Source organism: Brachyhypopomus gauderio, chromosome 2 (genome assembly GCF_052324685.1).
Source record: "Brachyhypopomus gauderio isolate BG-103 chromosome 2, BGAUD_0.2, whole genome shotgun sequence".
In the NCBI taxonomy this organism is placed as follows: Eukaryota; Metazoa; Chordata; class Actinopteri; order Gymnotiformes; family Hypopomidae; genus Brachyhypopomus; species Brachyhypopomus gauderio.
This window is the reverse complement of record NC_135212.1, coordinates 35,693,075-35,711,955: the sequence shown is the minus strand read 5'-3', so window position 1 is coordinate 35,711,955 and position 18,881 is coordinate 35,693,075. Positions and strand designations below refer to the sequence as shown.

The 18,881-nt window shown below is 42.5% G+C and overlaps 1 protein-coding gene across 1 annotated transcript; it reads right to left on the bottom strand.

Annotated features, from left to right (window-relative positions):
- Positions 1-669: 669 nt before the first annotated feature.
- On the bottom strand, positions 670-18,629 carry LOC143508964 (extracellular calcium-sensing receptor-like). The gene is made up of 8 exons (XM_076997542.1): positions 18,539-18,629; positions 5,054-5,124; positions 4,795-4,958; positions 3,782-4,067; positions 2,778-3,599; positions 2,178-2,399; positions 1,833-1,956; positions 670-1,565 (listed from the first exon to the last, which is right to left on the bottom strand). Exons 1-8 carry the CDS (start codon positions 18,627-18,629, stop codon positions 670-672), a joined length of 2,676 nt encoding a protein of 891 aa, XP_076853657.1.
- Positions 18,630-18,881: the final 252 nt, after the last annotated feature.

Below are 18,881 nucleotides of genomic sequence, written 5' to 3'. Positions count from 1 at the left end.
GGCATGTTTGCTCATGGAGCACTCAATGAGAAATAGAAGCAGTCAAGGAGAGTTTTTAATTGGCCTCAAGCAGCTGGGTTTTATTGCTAACTGGTGCCGAGAGATACAAGGCTGTGTATATGCTTGTTTGGAAACAAACTGGGCAGTTCTTTTGGCCTGCTGCCTGAAACCACAAGGACTGAGGGATACAGAGAGAGAGAGAGAGAGAGAGAGAGAGAGAGAGAGAGAGAGAGAGAGAGAGAGAGAGACAGAGAGAGAGAGAGAGAGGAAGACTGCATGTGTGCATGTGTGTGTGTGAGGTGTTCTTAAAAGGGCCAAAGTAATGATGATAGCCATGGGTTTGTGTCATTTAAGTCAAGATACGCTCAGATATGTTCAGTATAGAGCTCACAGCTCTTTAACAGCTCTCAACAGCACCTCATAGTGGACAAAGAGCAATGATGCAAGATCATAAGAAATGCAACTGTAAATGGTTCATGTAATTGTCAGTGAAAAAAATGAAAAGTCTTTATTGCAGGAGGAAAAAAAGTAAATGTCCACCACGCACACACACACACTTCCATAGCATAAATTATTCTGATATTAATTGCAGCTTAAACTACAGTTTTAATGTTAAAACTTCTTCCCTGAAACTTATTTGTTCACTAAGTGTTGGTATTCTTATTTGTGTTATTTGCTCATGAGGTGTTTCTTTGTGTTCTTCTCAGGTCTGAACAGAATAATGTAACACTTTGGGGCAAATATACACAGCAGAAGTCCATAACTGGAGGCCAGGATGGCAAACACCTCCACTGCCACTGTGTACTTCCCTGGAGAGCTGACATACGCTGGAACAAAGGCAATCCACACAGCACAAAAGATCAGCATACTGAAGGTGATGAATTTTGCCTCGTTGAAGTTGTCCGGAAGTTTCCGGGCAAAGAAGGCCAGAAGAAAGCAGACAGCAGCCAGCAAGCCGATATAGCCCAGCACCAGGGAGAAGGCGAGCGTTGAGCCCATGTCACACAGCAGAATGATGTGCGCTGACTCGCGGGTAATCAGCTTGCGTGGTAGAGGAGGCGCCAGGCCCAGCCACATGCCACAAATCACCACCTGCACCGTTGTGCACAGGAAGATCAGGGCACGCAGCTGTGGGGGCCTGAACCACCTCATGGCACTGCTGCCTGGAAGACTGGCTTTAAAGGCCATCAGCACCACCATCGTCTTACCCAGGATGCACGAGAGGCAGAGGCAGAACGTGACACCGAAGGACGTGTGACGTAGCTGGCAGGACCAAGGTGTGGGCTGCCCAATGTAGGCCAGCGCACACAGGAAGCACAGCCAGAGAGAGCAGAGGATGAGGAAGCTGAGCTCTGAGTTGTTGGCCCTGACAAGGGGCGTGTGGCGCTTGTAGGCAAAGATGAGTGCCACCAAGAATGTGGCACAGGAGCCCAGCAGGGCCACAGCCAGCAGCGCAGTCCCCATTGTGTCGCCGTATGACAGGAACTCCACCAGCTTTGGGATGCAGGTGTCCCTCTTCGAGTTGGACCAGAACGCAGGAGGACACATCATACACTCTATGGCATCTGACACATCACAGGCACAGCACACATTACAGCCACATTTTGGAATACGAGTACTAATCCCTTTTAAATCTCGAAGCTATCAAAGCTTTCAGTGAGACAGGAGCAAGCCCATCAAGGCCTGAACAAATGTAAAAAATACTTACAAAAATACTTCAAAATTCATGCTCATAAAAAAGCTGTCATACCTTTAATTCTTTGGTTTACATTAAATGGCTTTACAGAGTTTGTCTCTTGTATGTTGGATCCAGGCATGTGCAGGTGACTCACTTGTCTGATTGCTAACCTCCCCAGCTGCACAGAGAACGCAGTCAAAGCAGCAGACAGGGAAACGAGGCCGAATGGCCTTCCTGGTGCCAGGGGGGCAGCTGCTACTGCAGACAGACACAGGCACCTGCACAGCAAAGCGCAGGGCCTCTAAACAGATATAAACCACTCATATATAAGGCACAGGAACTACAGAATACTTATATAAGTACGTCCACAGGGATGGATCTGACAGCTGAAGAACTCATCTATGTGAAATATGTAGAATCATAGAGATTTTTCCTCAGTCTGCACTTTCGAAAAACACCAAGGAACTTGAAAACAGTTCTGAAACACACAGAGGCTTACCTGGCTCTGGTTAGCATTCCAGATGATGTTGTTTTCCCCTATCTCCAGTTTAGCACTCTTGGTCTCGTCGAACCTGCCCACGGTGACATACTGGACCTCTCCGGTCGCCGAGAGCTGCCAGTTGATCAGGTCGTACAAGGCGGTGGGATCCCCATTCTCATCAAACTTAGTTTCCTCGCCAAATTCATTAGTGAAGTCCACCTTCTTCAGATAGTACAGGAGCTGAAAGACCCAGGAGAACAAGTAGAGACAGTGAGAGGCGTGAGGGGGCGAGGACCACAGAGGGTGTCAAAGGGAGAGAGGAGACAGACTTTCAGAGATAATGAGGAAAACGTAGGGGCTACTTTACAAACTTAATATTACAGCTGTCCAAATGTGGTTGTTTAAAACACACCATCTCTGGAGCACATACTGATTTAGCTGAACCACAAGACCCAAAGATACCCACACATTTCTAGCTCTCAAAGCTAAAAAAATAAACTGTACAGGCAAACAGAAAATCTAATTGGTTTTTGACTGGTGAGAACCAGAGAACCTAGATTTTTCTGCAAAAATCCAGCAGATTTGTGTTAAGACATGGACACAGAAAAGTGTTTCTACCTGCCACTCCCTGATGTTGTGAGTATCAGGGCAGGCTCCCCCTGGGAAGGGTCCTCTTCCCGGCGCACACTTCAGCATAGAGTCTAGTGAATGGGCGATGGCATATACAGCTTTGTAAACGTTGTAGGAGATCCTGAGCTGAGACACATCTGAGTAGATGCTCTTCACGCTGGCCAGCTGCTCTGAGCCGTTACAGGGGTGTCGCTCTGAGAGCTCTGCACCAGCTATGCTGGCGAGAGAGCACTCAAACAACTCTTCCCAGAACTGCACGACAAAGGGGTCATCGGGAAAAGAGGTAGGATGTAGACGCAGCAGGAAGGGCAACAGGTTGGGGATGGAAGCCCGGCGTATGGCAAAGCCCATGGATCCCTGGAGGATGGCATGGAACTGGGGTGTGTCGAGGATCGCTGCCGTGATCCAGGCCTCACTGCCCAGCCACTGCACCCCTGTGAGGTTGTGTCTGAGCACCTCTAAGAACAGGGCTTTAGTGTCCTGCTCTAGAGCAAACACCAGTACCACCCGCGTACCAGATGCACTGATACGCTCCACAATCCTGGACATCTCTGCTGGAGTGTGGTTTTTGGGAATGACCTCATACAGGGCGATGCAGGCGCCCATTCTGGTGATCTTAGCGTTAAAGATCTGGGCGCCTCCGCGGCCGTAAGCATCGTCGCCGGCAACCGTTCCCACCCAGGTCCAGCCGAAGTGCTGCACCAGCTGAGCAAGGGCGTTGACCTGGAAGAAGTCACTGGGCATGGTCCTGAGGAATGCTGGGAACGTCTTCTTATTACTGAGACATGCGCAGCTGGAGAAATAGCTGATCTGAGGGGAGGAGAGTGGAGGAGAGCAGTAGAGGAGTAAAGAGGAAAGAAAAAGAGGAGACAGGAGACAAAAGATGATATGAATGCCAAGAACTCATTAGCAAGCATATTAGCATGTTATAATCTGACCTTAAATGATCCTGATGTGCTTGTGTCACTTAAATCAACCATAGGGCTGCTCACCTGTGGCAGCTGGAAAACACCTAGACAGTGTGCAACAACCATGGACAGCGTGGATCCACCATCACCAATGACAACAGGGACGTTGCCCCGGCACTCAGTGTTCCCGCTCTCCTCCCCCGTGCCACCGAGCAGCTCCAGCGCCGTGCGGAGGGCATGAAGGGGGTTACTGCAGGAATCGTAGATTCTGTAGCCCAGTGAAACATTGGGCAAGAGACGGCCATCTCTGTTGATCTGCTCTATGGCAAAAATCATTGTCTGCATCCACCGGAAGGTCCGGAAATTAAACCTACAGGACACAAGCAAAGCGAATTCAGTCTTATTGCTCCCCAATGAGAGATCTATAAAGCAGGGATTCTCAACTGGTCTCAGCCCGGGACCCACATTTTCATGACCCACTTTTATACAATACAAATGTTATAACAAATTAAAAAGGTAAACAATTGGTGGTTACCATGGCAACAAGATTGTTCGCATGCAGGGCTCCAGACAAAAAAACTAAAATTACTCAAGGAGCCAGTGGGTACTAAAAGGAAAAAATCAGGCACCAATTTCTAGGCACCATAATAATATACAAACTAATAAGCATTGCAACATTAAGCTGTTATTTAGGATCTCTCCCGAGATTCCTGCTGTCTTTCTCTTCCTTGTAACTGCGGTAAAGTTGGTTTCACGTTTGCATATTCGGAATTAGACATCATTTAAAATGTACTACTCTCACCATCTACAAATTACCTGATCTAACTCAGAATGATTTCAGTTTGTTCTAAAATATGCTGTGCACGAGTTGTGTGGAGTTGTGGACACACAGAAACATTTTGCTAAGACAGAGAGAGAAAAGCCTTGAGTTTTTTACATTGGACAGTGAAGAAAAACCTAAAGCATCTTTAAAAATGTTAAAACATAGTAAAAATTAAGCAAAATAAAATAACAGAAACGTATAAATGTAAAAATCCATAGATTCAGCCAGGTCTTCGGAGATGCCCTGAAGGTGGTTATCGGGCCGGCGGACTGACCCGGTGCACTGAGCCGGCTGTGGTTGTGAGCTGAAGGAGATATGCGACTCCAGCGTGGCGTCGTGGAGAGAGAACAGAGCCCCCAGCGTGATGTCCCCCTCCTTGACCACCATGGGTAGCCGGGGGGCACCATGGAGGAGCTGACAGGTTTGCTTCTGGATGACCTGAGGAGAGAGCAGAGGAAAGAGGAACACCATCGACACACACACGCACGCGTGCACAAACACACTCCCCTGCTGCATTACGGCTCCAGGCACACAGCCACTCCACCCAAATCACAGAGCTGGGAAGACTCTCTGGTCTCCACAGTGTGGGTGAACCTGTGGCATTCTGCCACAATGACACAGAGGATCTGCACAGGCAAAGTCGATGCTCATGTAATAAATACATGGTTCACCCATCACCATTTTTATGGTGCATGTCAAGGCTTCCTGAAATGAACCACCTGTACCACATCAGGCCTCTAACCCCCCTGAGGACATAGCACAGTGGAAACAGCACTGCTCCCCAGAACTGCTCACTGCAATAACAGACCCCATATCTTTCAATGCACGCTGGATCTTAATTGTGTGAGAGAGGTCTAAATGGTGTCAGGCATTAATGATGTTTACTACAGACCTAAAGCTTCATGAAGAGATCCTGGTCTGTTCTGCAGACTGGGTAAACAAAAGAATATCGCACCTTGAGGTCAAATATCACTAGCAACAATTGCTCTGATAGTTATGATGCCTTCATGTTAAGACACACACAGAAATATATCTCTGAAAGGTAAATTTCTAATTCATCGTATCACACAAGGATGACAACCACTAAATATCAAACAGTCTGTCATGGGAGTAATTCATACCAATAAGACCATGTCTAGATATTTATCCAATTGTGCCAACCACCACAAGTTTAACGTAATACTCAGACATGAAGCGATAGCCTGTTAAGAGGCAGACCAGGCAGTTTCTAGCCTAAGGCTCTCTCAGCAGTGCAATTAGGGGAAGGGCTAATGCATCATTAGAGGCTGTTTAGTGGCTTTTGGGAGCATATCTGTGAACGCTGCAGGCAACATTCACAGCAAGTGAAAATAAGGGCACATTAGAGCCTGTCTCGGGGCTGTTTCTTGTACTCAGTCCTCTAATATCAACAGGAGACTGCTGCTGGATCTGAGTGTTGCCATGATGAGCTCTCACAGGATCAGTTCATAGGTCAACAGGGCACTGTGTAAGAAGGATACACTGCTGCTCAACGCTACTATGTGGAAGGAGACAATGAGAAACCATTTGCCCTGACCAGATATGGGAGTCTTATTAAAACAACCACATTTTGTTTGGATGTCAGATATATAAATATGCCAGAGGCAGCATCTACTGAGGACATTAGAAATCAAGCTTTATACCAGTTAAGTTTTTCTCTGATTATGCTAAACTCTGTAATATATGAAGGTATTAAATCTTTTGTTTACAAACAAGATAATATGCAGCCAGGGTTGCAACTACATACTTTCTGAGGTGTATGCAAACATACTCTCGGCGCCCCCCGCACTCCACCCCCCACCAACTCTGCAAATAATTTTCTGGCATCGATTTGGTGCACCCTCTAGTGCAGCGCCACTATGCATCGCATATGCTGCATACCCCCTTTTTGCGCCACTGTATGCAGCTGTTATTCAGGATGGTCCCTACAATTAACACCAATTACATGGAGAGAAAATATGGAACAAAGAAATGCAAACAAAATCACTTCATTATCAGCCTAACATTAAAAAAACACGATCATACTGATTTATTTTGAGTCATGCTATATTATCCATTCCTATCAGAATGATTACACAGTTCATCATATAATCAAATGTACCACCACCAGTGATGGCTAAGTTACCTTGAAAAAGTAATCCGATTACTGATTACAGATTACTCCTTTTAAAAGTAACTTAGTTACGTTACTGATTACTTGATTTTAAAAGTAACTACGTTAGATTACAAGTTACTTTAATAGTTACATTCAGCAGCAAAATAAATTTTTCCAATACTCACTTTATTGGAAGTGCATTTTTAATAGTAACAATGTATTGAAGCAGGTTCGGTAACCGAGGCAGAAACTGCTTAATCCAAAAATCCAGAGGAGGGAAACTTTATTGATAACGCAACGCTGGCGCGCGCCGTCGCCACCCCCCCAGTGTCACTTAAAGGACTAAGACTCCCTGAGTGGCCAAGTGTCTGTCCGTTAGGGATTTCGCTGTGAGGAGTAGTAGTCGTTACACTGACATTACGTTTGTGTAGCTGCATGGTATTATTTGTAAATTTATTTGTAAACGTAATACAAGCGAACTGTTCAGTCAAACAGCTTGTGAAACGAAATACCATTACAATTTCAAGCATTTTAAAGTAGGCTACGTTAGTCAAAATTCCAGCACTTTTCAAACGTGGAACACAAAGCAACATTAAAATTCTTCAGGTAAATGTTCATTCCTCTGTTTTTGAGGGGTATTTCTTTATACTACCACATATCGTTTCGGGAGGACACTGCAAAAAATGACTTGTAAAACGTGCTCGCGCTTTCACAGGGTCCCGCGCAGCGGTCAGTCGAGCGCTACGGTCAGACGCAAAAGTAGAACTGAGCCAAGAAGAAAGATAAAATATATATTTTTACTAAGGAAAATAAAAATAGTAACGCACAGTTATTTGGATAAGTAACTTTAATCTGATTACTGGACTGGAAATAGTAGCGCATTATATTACTCGTTACCAAAAAAAGTGGTAAGATTAGAGTAACGCGTTACTAAGTAACGCGTTACTGACATCACTGACCACCACTGACCACACATTTAATCAGCTGTGACTTCAGGAGAGAATGTAAAACTGCAGAAGGCTAATGTTCAGGAGTCTTGGAGACCAGGAAGAGACAGAGGAGACAGTGGGTGTGACACCTCTTCACAGACTGTAATATATACAATATACTAAACTGGAAGGAACAGTGTGATTGTTAGATTGTTAGATGTACATCTCATAGGTGTAGATGTAGGTTTTCTCTTTGGTGTAGATGTAGGTGTTCTCTTTGATGTAGATGTAGGTCTTCTATTAGGTCTTCTCTCAAGTTTCTAATATGGCACAACTTTAAAACCACATCCCAAAAGGTGGCGAACGTTAATTGTTGAGCGGGGGGGGGGGGGGGGGGGGGGGGGGGGGGTTGTATACGTTGTATTTCACGATCGATCGCCAGTGGAGGGCGACATAGATATGGATCGGAGGTAAATAAACTAGATTTTTTTTCTCGCCGTGTGAAATCGGAGGTGTGGCGTGTGAGCGTGTGAAGACGGTCAAATGCGTGAGACTTGAGAGCCCTGCTATTAGTCAGGTAAAAACTAGTGCGAGTGCACTGCGGCACTGCTTCGTGGAACTGTTCCTCTGTTATAGCTAGCTACAGTCAATTCAATCAATTCAAGTAATAAATAAAGGAAATAAAACTTTTTCTGATACAGGAGGACTGTCTGTGTTTTATATAAACCATTAGAGTTGTAGTACTCGAGTCCGGTCTTGTCTCAGTCTCAGTGTGAGGTGGACTTGAAGACTGTGGACGAAACCGACCGAGTCCCCTGTCTGAGGTGAAGTTCATTAGAAACGGAACTTTTCCGCTTTCTGATGCTGGTCAGCAGGCAGTATGGCTTTATAATTCTCCTTTTCAAATAAAAGATTTGTTTTAAGTCTATTTTATAGTTCTCTCTTTCACTGGGAGAAAAATAAAGATAGCGACCAGCAAGCTAACATTAGCGACCAGCTAGCTAGTGATGAGCTAAGCTAGGTAACACACTAACAGGGTTGCCAACTTTTGAACAGGGTACCCGCGGGTCCTTAAAAGGTCTTAAAATGTCTTAAATTTAGTTTTCCATATTCAAGGCCTAAAAATGTCTTAAAATGTCTGGAATTTTATGAGGGGAGGCATTAAATTATTATAAGTGTGTGTTGTTCAGTTGTTCTGGCGCGATGTGAACTTTGCCGAATCTAGCGCTATTGCAGAAAAAAACAGCTCCAGGGTCCTAGTGCTAGATTCCTAACGTTGGAGTATACGGCCTCAACAACGTCAACAATTTTCGTTCGCTAACCCCCCCCCCCCCCCCCGGTCAACAATTCTCGTTCGCCACCCCCGCCCCCCAATAATAATACTTATTAAAAAGGTCTTAAAAGTCATTGAATTTGAGATTTAAAAATGTGCAGATACCCTGTTTGAAGATCGCTTGGAGTGAGATGTTAACCCGGAGTATAAATTGTTGACGGGGGGGTGGCGAACATAAAAATGACACAAATTAAGTATTATATCGCGATTGATCGCCAGTGGTTGGCGCCAGAGCGAACTAGTAACTCATTGAATCATAGATTAAAAATAAACTAGATTTTCTTTTCGGTGTGAGATATCGGAAGTGTGGCGTGAGCGTGTGAAAACGGTCAAATGCGTGTGTCTCACACTCAATGCGTGAGAGTTGGCAACCCTGCACTAATGCTACTGGGGAGAGCACTAAAGAGTTTGTGTCCAGTTTGTGTAAATTGTAAATGTCGCTGGTTTAATTCCTCTTTCAGGCTTAATGTGTAAAACCACTAATTTTGAAGTGAGTATTGAAAGGCTATTTCTGTGTCTTAGAGTTGATGTGCAGAATCTTGTCCAAATGTAGCATTAGATATGCTTTTTTTATTTTAGGGTGCTCCATCTGATGAAGTAAAAGAGGATCTTGCACAGCACACAATGAAAATTGTCACCAAAGGTGGTTCTACTGATGATGACCCCTTGGATGTTACAATTGTGCTGGAAGGCAGAGAAGTTCTGGCTGGGTTGTCTAGTGTAGCAAGGGCATGGGCCTTGCTAATGGGTCTGATCTATGCTGTGAACCTTAGTTACCCCAAACAACTCAGGTATACATTTGAATTTTGTCAGAAGATGCTGTTAGAACTTGACAGTGGGAAACTTTCACCAAAAGTGCACACACTGAAGTCCAAGTTGCTGTGTTAAATGTGTGGATATCAGTGTCTCAAAAGAGGTATGTTCAAGTTGCTAAGTAGCAGGTCTCAGGGATTGTTTGAGGGACTTTGTTTTTTTTTATTATTGATGTTATTTTTGGCTAATCACATGTTGTCATTTTATAATATTACAAGACGTTCTTAACTACAAAAGTTCAATTTGTTTTATGCACTTCATAGGCTAACAGCAGTGATAAAAAATGTATTTTGCATTCCCCATCCTCTCCCTACATGAACATATTTTGGGATTTTCTTTTAGTTTTGTGTAACCTGCTGCTATTTTTGGTCACTGATGATGTTGGCATATTCTAATAAGAGTTTATTGTTTGCAATGTAGGTATTTTCCACATCATACTTGTACTAATTAGCCATCAATCAGAAAGATCCTAAAACTCATAAAATGTTTGGATTTGTAATATGATTGACTGTTAAAGATTGCTGTTAAATTTGGCAAGCTTTTGTTTTCAAGGCCTGTTTTATGAGTCTGTTGTATGTTTTATGAGTATGTTTTGTTAATTTTGCACTGAATCTGTGACTTTTTGGTTTCAATTTTGAAATCTATACAGTGGGGAAAATAAGTATTTAGTCAGTCACCAATTGTGCAAGTTCTCCCACTTAAAAAGATGAGAGAGGCCTGTAATTGACATCATAGGTAGACCTCAACTATGAGAGACAAAATGTGAAAAAAAATTGAGAAAATCATTTTGTCTGACTTTTAAAGAATTTATTTGCAAATAATGGTGGAAAATAAGTATTTGGTCACCTACAAACAAGCAAGATTTCTGGCTGTCACAGACCTGTAACTTCTTTTTTAAGAGGCGCCTCTTTCCCCCACTCATTACCTGTATTAATGGCACCTGTTTGATATCGTTAACAGTATAAAAGACACCTGCCCACAACCTCAAACAGTCACACTCCAAACTCCACTATGGTGAAGACGAAAGAGCTGTCGGAGGACACCAGAAACCGAATTGTAGACCTGCACCAGGCTGGGAAGACTGAATCTGCAATAGGCAAGCAGCTTGGTGTGAAGAAATCTACTGTGGGAGCAATAATCAGAAAATGGAAGACCTACAAGACCACTACTAATCTCCCTCGATCTGGGGCTTCACGCAAGATCTCAGCCCGTGGGGTCAAAATGATCACAAGAACGGTGAGGAAAAATCCCAGAACCACAAGGGGGGATCTAGTGAATGACCTGCAGAAAGCTGGGACCAACGTTACAAAGGCTACCATCAGCAACACACTACGACGCCAGGGACTCAGATCTTGCAGTGCCAGACATGTCCCCCTGCTTAAGCCAGTCCATATCCAGGCACGTCTGAAGTTTGCTAGAGAGCATTTGGATGTTCCAGAAGAGTATTGGGAGAATGCCATATGGTCAGATGAAACCAAAGTAGAACTATTTGGTAAAAACACAAGTCGTGATTGGTAAAAACACTCGTCGTGTTTGGAGGACAGTGAATGCTGAGTTGCATCCAAAGAACACCATACCAACTGTCAAGCATGGGGGTGGCAACATCATGCTTTGGGGCTGTTTCTCTGCAAAGGGACCAGGACGACTGGTCCGTGTGCATGAAAGAATGAATGGGGCCATGTATTGTGAGATTTTGGGTGCAAACCTCCTTCCATCAGCAAGGGCAATGAAGATGAAACGTGGCTGGGTCTTTCAGCATGACAATGATCCCAAGCACACTGCCAGGGCAACAAAGGAGTGGCTTCGTAAGAAACATTTCAAAGTCCTGGAGTGGCCTAGCCAGTCTCCCGATCTCAACCCCATCGAAAACCTTTAGAGGGAGTTAAAAGTCCGTGTTGCCCGCCGACAGCCCCAAAACATCACTGCTCTAGAGGAGATCTGCATGGAGAAATGGGCCAACATACCAGCAACAGTGTGTGCCAACCTTGTGAAGACTTACAGAAAACATTTGACCTCTGTCATTGCCAACAGAGGATATACAACAAAGTATTGAGATGAACTTTTGTTATTGACCAAATACTTATTTTCCACCATTATTTGCAAATAAATTCTTTAAAAGTCATATAAAATGATTTTCTCAAATTTTTTTTTCACATTTTGTCTCTCATAGTTGAGGTCTACCTATGATGTCAATTACCGGCCTCTCTCATCTTTTTAAGTGGGAGAACTTGCACAATTGGTGACTGACTAAATACTTATTTTCCCCACTGTAAATGTACCACATACAGACATTGTCGGTGAATGTCCTGTGAATAGATCTATGTATAAAAAACCTCCTGAAGTGATGGTGGAATTCAGTCTATGTTGTCTTATCATGAAAACGGATGTAATGGTGTTGATACTTGCCAAGTGTTACAGAAGGTACATTAGATAAACATATACTGTCAGGTAGAATCACATTTCATATTGCTGTGAACATAAATTAAATATAGCAAAATAATTCAGATGTTTGAAATAAGTAAAAAGCATATGAAGCACATCACAAGTTTTCAGAGGATTGGAGCCTGGGTGAGAGACTGGCCGTCAGAATGAACTGGATTTGTGATGATTACAACACTTTCTTGCATGGGACCTGATCTATGATGTGCATCACTGACGTAAGGGACCAAGTAGGGAAGATTCTGGCAGAGGCAGCTTCACCCAAAGCCTGATGACATGATGGCATGCTTCCCAGGGCCTCTGGAAGGAAAACAGATATGCAATCATATCATCTTATTTAAGGAGCATCTTTTTTCTACCCTGGTATTTATTACCAAAAAAAAAATCCAGGAGCTTGTATTTGTTTTTCTAAAAACAGAGGCATAGCCTACTAAGTTTATGTGGCTTGTAAACCTTTCTTTGTGAGGGAAACACACATTTTTAACAGAATAAGACTAAAGATAGGGAATGTATGTCATTATGTCATTACTGGGATCTCCAACTTTGTGAGTGAGTGTGAAGAAGGGAATTTGGCTGGTTGACCTCATACTTTTTGAAGACTGCAAGTCTATCAAGTGAGAAGCAGACAGAGTGAACAGTGATATTTCTTTTGGTTGTAAGACATAATAGCAAGCTTGGCACTAAATTTACTGATTTAATATGATACATGAGGCTGAGGAAGAAAACAGAAGCTAGAGCTTTTAGACTGAGTCACTGAAACATTAGGCAGCAGAAATGATATACAGGGCCTGAAAATGGTTTTACATTATTGTGCTTTAACTAAATCCTAATGGAACCAATCAAATCAAATCTTACCCACAAAGGGCCAGTGGAGCTGTGGTGTTTCATTCCAAACAAGCAGGACCTCACTTGATTCAGTTGTCTGAACACTGAGACTACCCTGATTAAACATGTGGCTAAGCTTCTGCTGACATTTGTACATCTCTGGAGTAGTCTATCATGCTGCTATATAATGTTCAGGCCTTATCTGTACAATAACTTACAACTGAAGGCATTAGCTGGATGAGGATTGCTAGGTCAGGGGTTTGAGCTGAACAGCTTTGATAGAGATTTAGCTCTCCATGAGTAGGGTTGTAGGGAGTAGGGCTGTGGGTAGTAGGGTTGTAGGGAGTAGGGCTGTGGGTAGTAGGGTTGTAGGGAGTAGGGCTGACCTCGATCTTATTCCTTCCACAGGGTGGATACACAATGAAAATATAAAGGGCTCACACTCCAAGCATTTTTTGTGAATATGTTATATGTTATTTATATGTTAAAGTTTTACATTTTTATTCTTATTTAGGACTGCACATTCAATTTAATAAGCACACGGTTAAATTTTAAATCCTTGTAAATACATGTTACTGTAATCCATGAGGCACCATTTTGGTGTACAATGCTTAACCTGCAATATTTGCATTGTTATACTATGTTACTATAGTATAATTTTGTTCATATCTTGTACAATCATGCATAGATTTCCTGAAACGAAAAAGCATTTAACAGTAGGGGGAAAAGGTATTCCTTCAACTGGGGTTCATCCAGGGATAATTTCTAAAGGTAATGAACATCTAAGGGTTATCTAAGAGCATTATACCATGTTATACCATTATACCATACCAACTTTAATACCACAGTACCATAGTGACAGAATGTGAAATGTTTTATTTATTGTTAATTGTTGTTCATGTAAAGGTCATGAAAGATCAACTGTGAATATTCAGCACCCAGCATGTCTGATGCAAAAGCGTTAGAGCATCACTGAGCAGCACTGATTTCCCAAACAACCTGTAAGACAAACAATTAGCATTCACCAGTCAGACAAATAAACAAAAAACTGTGCATCAAAATATTATCAACTGCTCTCTCCATCCCAGGTGACAGTGACTGTAGCTGTATGGCAAACCCAAATTAAATTATAGGTCTCAAGGGTAAGGGGTGTTGTTTGTGAGCTCAGATGCTCCACCAGCGCTCCTTTGTTTCAGGTTTAATCAGTAGGCCCAAGGCTTTGATTTAATTAGAGCTGAGAGATGAGTAGCACTCAGGCGGCATGATCTACCCCTAGATGTTGTGTCAGAAGACCCGTCTCCCCCTGCCTGAGGGGGACAGCAGATGCGGCTCCGCCTGGCAGACATGTGCCGACAGGAAAGTGTTTCCAAATCAGAAGATCAAATGACACCTTTTATCATTTGGTGCATTGCATCATAATTAATTAGCCGCTTTGCAGTAAAAGCAAGGGGCCGGAGTGCTTCTGAGAGGACTCATGCTGGGGGGGGGGGGGGGGGGGGGGGGGGATCTTGTACACTGAGGACTGCTGTTCAGTCAAAACACCTTGAACAACAACAAGCCTTTCCACATGAGGCTTGTGCTGTAAGAGCTAATTATGAAGCACAGGCCATTTTTAAGTATTTTAAAACTATAAACCAACTGTTGAAACTAAATACTTTGTCATATTACAATATATTATAATATATTAATTATAATTATTGTTGTTTTATATACAATATGAAATAATGTAAACAGAACTAATATAAACATCAATATTAAAGACTGCACAATCTGCACATAGAGATGCTCACTGGATGAAAACAGACTTCTAAACAATTCTAAAGTGTACCTTATCAAAATGACCAGGGATATTTCTAGGCACACTAGACAGACAGTCACTGCAAACTCATATGACAGGTAAACAGATTTTTTACATAGTATTAAAAGTTTGCCTTTAAAACACAAACACACTCTCTGGACATTGTGTGTCCACATTATGTCGTATTAAGAAGGCGGCCAGTGGCCAGGCTTATATACTCATTGTTCATATTAGCACTAAACGTTCTCTTAGGATTTTTCAAAGAGAGCAATTTTTCAATTAATTGAAAAGGACAAACAGAATTGGAAATATTAAAGAGTCTGGCAGTTTGATAACAAACTATACGAAATTCTGGCCTCAAAATGTAAAACTGGGCAATGAAGTCTAGAATTGTTCAATAACAAATAATCAACCAGGGCTGTAAAAGCTCTGCACACCTTTGAAGGTGAAAATTGACCTTTGTCACTAACACCTGATATAAAGTTTCTCCTTCTACTGATGAGGACTGGCACCTCATATGCACTAACTTCGAAAAGTAAAAATGTAAAAACAAAATAATGAATCCACTGATAGAAGACATGTTTACGTTTGGCCTACTGTTTGCTGTCTGCTATATGGATTAGCAAGTGATCAGCAGAGGGCGCTCAATATCAGTATCTGAATGTGATCAGCAGAGGGCGCTCAAGATCAGTTTTTGAACTGACAGGGTGGTTCACCTGTCAAAAGGGCTCTCACACAACAGGAGATTTAATAACATTGATTGCAAAATAATACTGATAATTGTTTCAAATTAATCAATTTCAGCATGCTCACATTCTGTGCAGTTTGCATCACCTTTACCCCAGCTTAAGTCATGTGACTGCAGTGTGTGGCATAAGTCTGCATGTTCAAAATGAGCCCTGGAATGGTTAAAAAGAGTGAAGTTAGGGGCCCTGAACCTGGCGTGGTGGTTGTTCCACTGCTTGGCGTGCCACCACTAGTATCTCTAAAACATCTGCTAAACCGACATTTCAAGAACATCAAGAACTGGCTTCAAGAACAGTGCAAATGCAAAACACTGCTAGAGGTGATCAGTGACCCAGTGGATGAAATCATATTTACATTTACGGCATTTAGCAGACGCTCTTATCCAGAGCGACTTATAAAGTGCTTTGCTTCTGATCACAGAATACATCCTAGGAAATAGTACAGATAGGCCAGAATTCAAGAAACCATTGAGTCAGACTACTACTAAACTACAGGAATCAGTATCATTACCTAGTGTTTTGCAAGTTAGGCATTTGCCAAGAAGCACAAATAACCATAGACAGACATACAATTTAAGAACAACGGCAAGTGGTGTCCGCTGAGTTAGTGCTCTGGTAAGAACTCAACAAACAGGTGAGTCTTCAGTCTACGCTTGAAGATAGCAATAGACTCTGCAGTCCTAGCAGCTAATGGAAGATCGTTCCACCATATCATCCACTGGAGTGGTTGAAGGAGAAGAATCTCACAAATGGATGGACCACAATGAGGCAAATGAACCCTGGATTCAACATTGGCATGTTCTCACTGAGATGTGGGAAAATAGCCTAGTGTATTAGATGCATGTGAATAATAATTTACTCACTGTACAACATTCCTGCATAACATACCCAAGATATGGTAGAACACATGCCCAATTCAACTGATCCTGTCCTGAAAGCCAAAGAAAGAGGCACATATTACTAGATAACTGCATTTCATAAAAAGTCTGTCAGTTTGTCTGGCCAGTGCTGGGGCAATGATGCTGCTATGAAGAGTACGTAGTTACATTTAATTACATTTTATTTACAACATACATTTTACAACAACTTAGTAGGAGCCAGATATAGGCCCCTGATGAGCAGGCCAAAGGAAACGGTGGCAAGGAACAGGAACACACCCTCCATGGGTGACACTGGATAGCACTGTGTAAACAAAACAAAATTATTTGGAGACAATTGCAAATGAATATTGCTTATTGTTTCAATAATAATTACATAAGTCATTTGAGCCTGAGAGGCCAGGTACTCCAGGATCAGGTCTGGTAGGTGTAGGTGATCCATGTTAATGTTAATGTTGGGTGGGCCCCAGCTGTTCTGTGGGCTGAAAGTTGTGTATCATCAGCATGAAAGAGTTATATAAAAGTACCATGCCTAATGACCACATGTTTACATTTTCATTTAGACTTTCGCCAACTGGAAAATGCTCTTATCCAGAGTGACTTAAATATTATGACTTATATATTGCATATTACTTAATTTTCATATTTATGAGTATGACAGTAAATGTTTATTTGGTCAATTTCATGAAAAAAGGATCTTAAACTGAGTTCTTAAAATAAATTTGCAGTGCTATGTGAATACTGTAGGAACAAATAACAACATTTACACTTTAAGATCTGTTTTTGTGCCTCCTTATTTGTGTAGACACTGATAAACAAACCCAGAGCCCTAGTGAGGGTGCTACAGACACTGCAGAGTGGAGAGGGTAATAGTCCAGGGACTTACATGCTGATGTGTTACAACTTGCTGAACAAGCTGACTAACAGGCTTCCTCTAGGATGCACTTCCCTAGAAAGCAATTTGACAAACACTAAAACCCAAATAACAACCCTATTAATTAAAGTGCACCTGTCACTGGCATCACATTACTGTCGTAAACAGCCGTAAGGTTTGATAAAGCTCTGAAGAGCAACTATACCCAGCAGACACTGCGTGATGCAACATTAAATCAGGCACGAAAGATTAATTATTTATTCTGTAATTTTGCTGTTGTCACAAGTATAATGTAACTTAAGTGTGTATAGGCCTGAATGACAAGAAAGCAGACACACAGAAATTTCCATCTTAGGTGCATGTCCACTGTAATAAAAAAAAGAATAATCTGGAAATCACATTCCAGATTATTAAATAATTTATTTGTGTGTTACTGTGTGTTAATATTTGACCAATTGTGAAAATCAATGTTAATATTTGGTACAGTAGCCTTTACAGAGGCAATTACAGAGGTCAAACATTTCCTGTAGTTTTTTACCAGGTTTGCACACACTGCAGTAGGGATTTTGGCTCATTCCTCCACACAGATCTTCTCCAGATCAGCCAGGTTCCTCGGCTGTCACTGAGTAACACAGAGTTTGAGCTCCCTCCAAAGATTTTCTATAGGGTTTAGGTCTGGAGACTGGCTAGGCCACTCCAAACCTTGATATGCTTCTCACTCCTTAGTTATCCTTGCTGTGTGCTTTGGGTCATTGTCATGTTGGAAGACCCAGCCATGACCCATCTTCAATGCTCTAAAAGAGGGAAGAAGGTTGTTCCCCACAATCTTGCAATACATGGCCCTGGTCATCCTCTCCTTAAAACAGAGCAGTCATCCTGTCCCATGTACAGAAAAACAACCCCAAAACATGATGCTTCCACCCCAATAATTCACAGTAGGGATGATGTTTTTGACATGGTACTCATCATTCTTCGTCCTCCAAACATGGCGAGTGGAATTAAGACCAAAAAGTTCTATTTTGGTCTCATCTGACCACAAAACTTTCTCGCATGACTCATCTGGATCATTCAAATAGTCATGGTCAAACTTAAGACGGGCCTGGACATGTGCTGAGTTAAGCAGAGGAACCTTCCATGCCATGCATGACTTTAAACTATTACATCTTAGTGTATTACCCACAGTAACCTTGGAAACAATGGTGCCAGCTCTCTTCAGGTCATTGACTACATTGACCAACTCATCCCATATAGTTCTGGGCTGATTCCTCACCTTTTGTCAGATCATTGATCTGCCACAAGGTGAGATCTTGCATGGAGCCCCAGACCGAGGGAGATTGACAGTCATGTTTAGCTTCATCCATTTTCTAATAATTGCTTCAACAGTTGATCTTTTTTCACCAAGCTGCTTGGCAATTGCCCCGTAGCCCTTTCCAGCCTTGTGGAGGTCTACACTTTTGTCTCTGGTGTCTTTGGACAGCTCTTTGGTCTGAGTGTGTGGGGTGGACAGGTGTCTTTATGCAGCTAACGACCTCAAACAGGCGCTTCTAATTTACAATAATAAGTGGAGTGGAGGTTTTAGAGGCAGACTAACAGGTCTTAGAGGGCCAGACTTT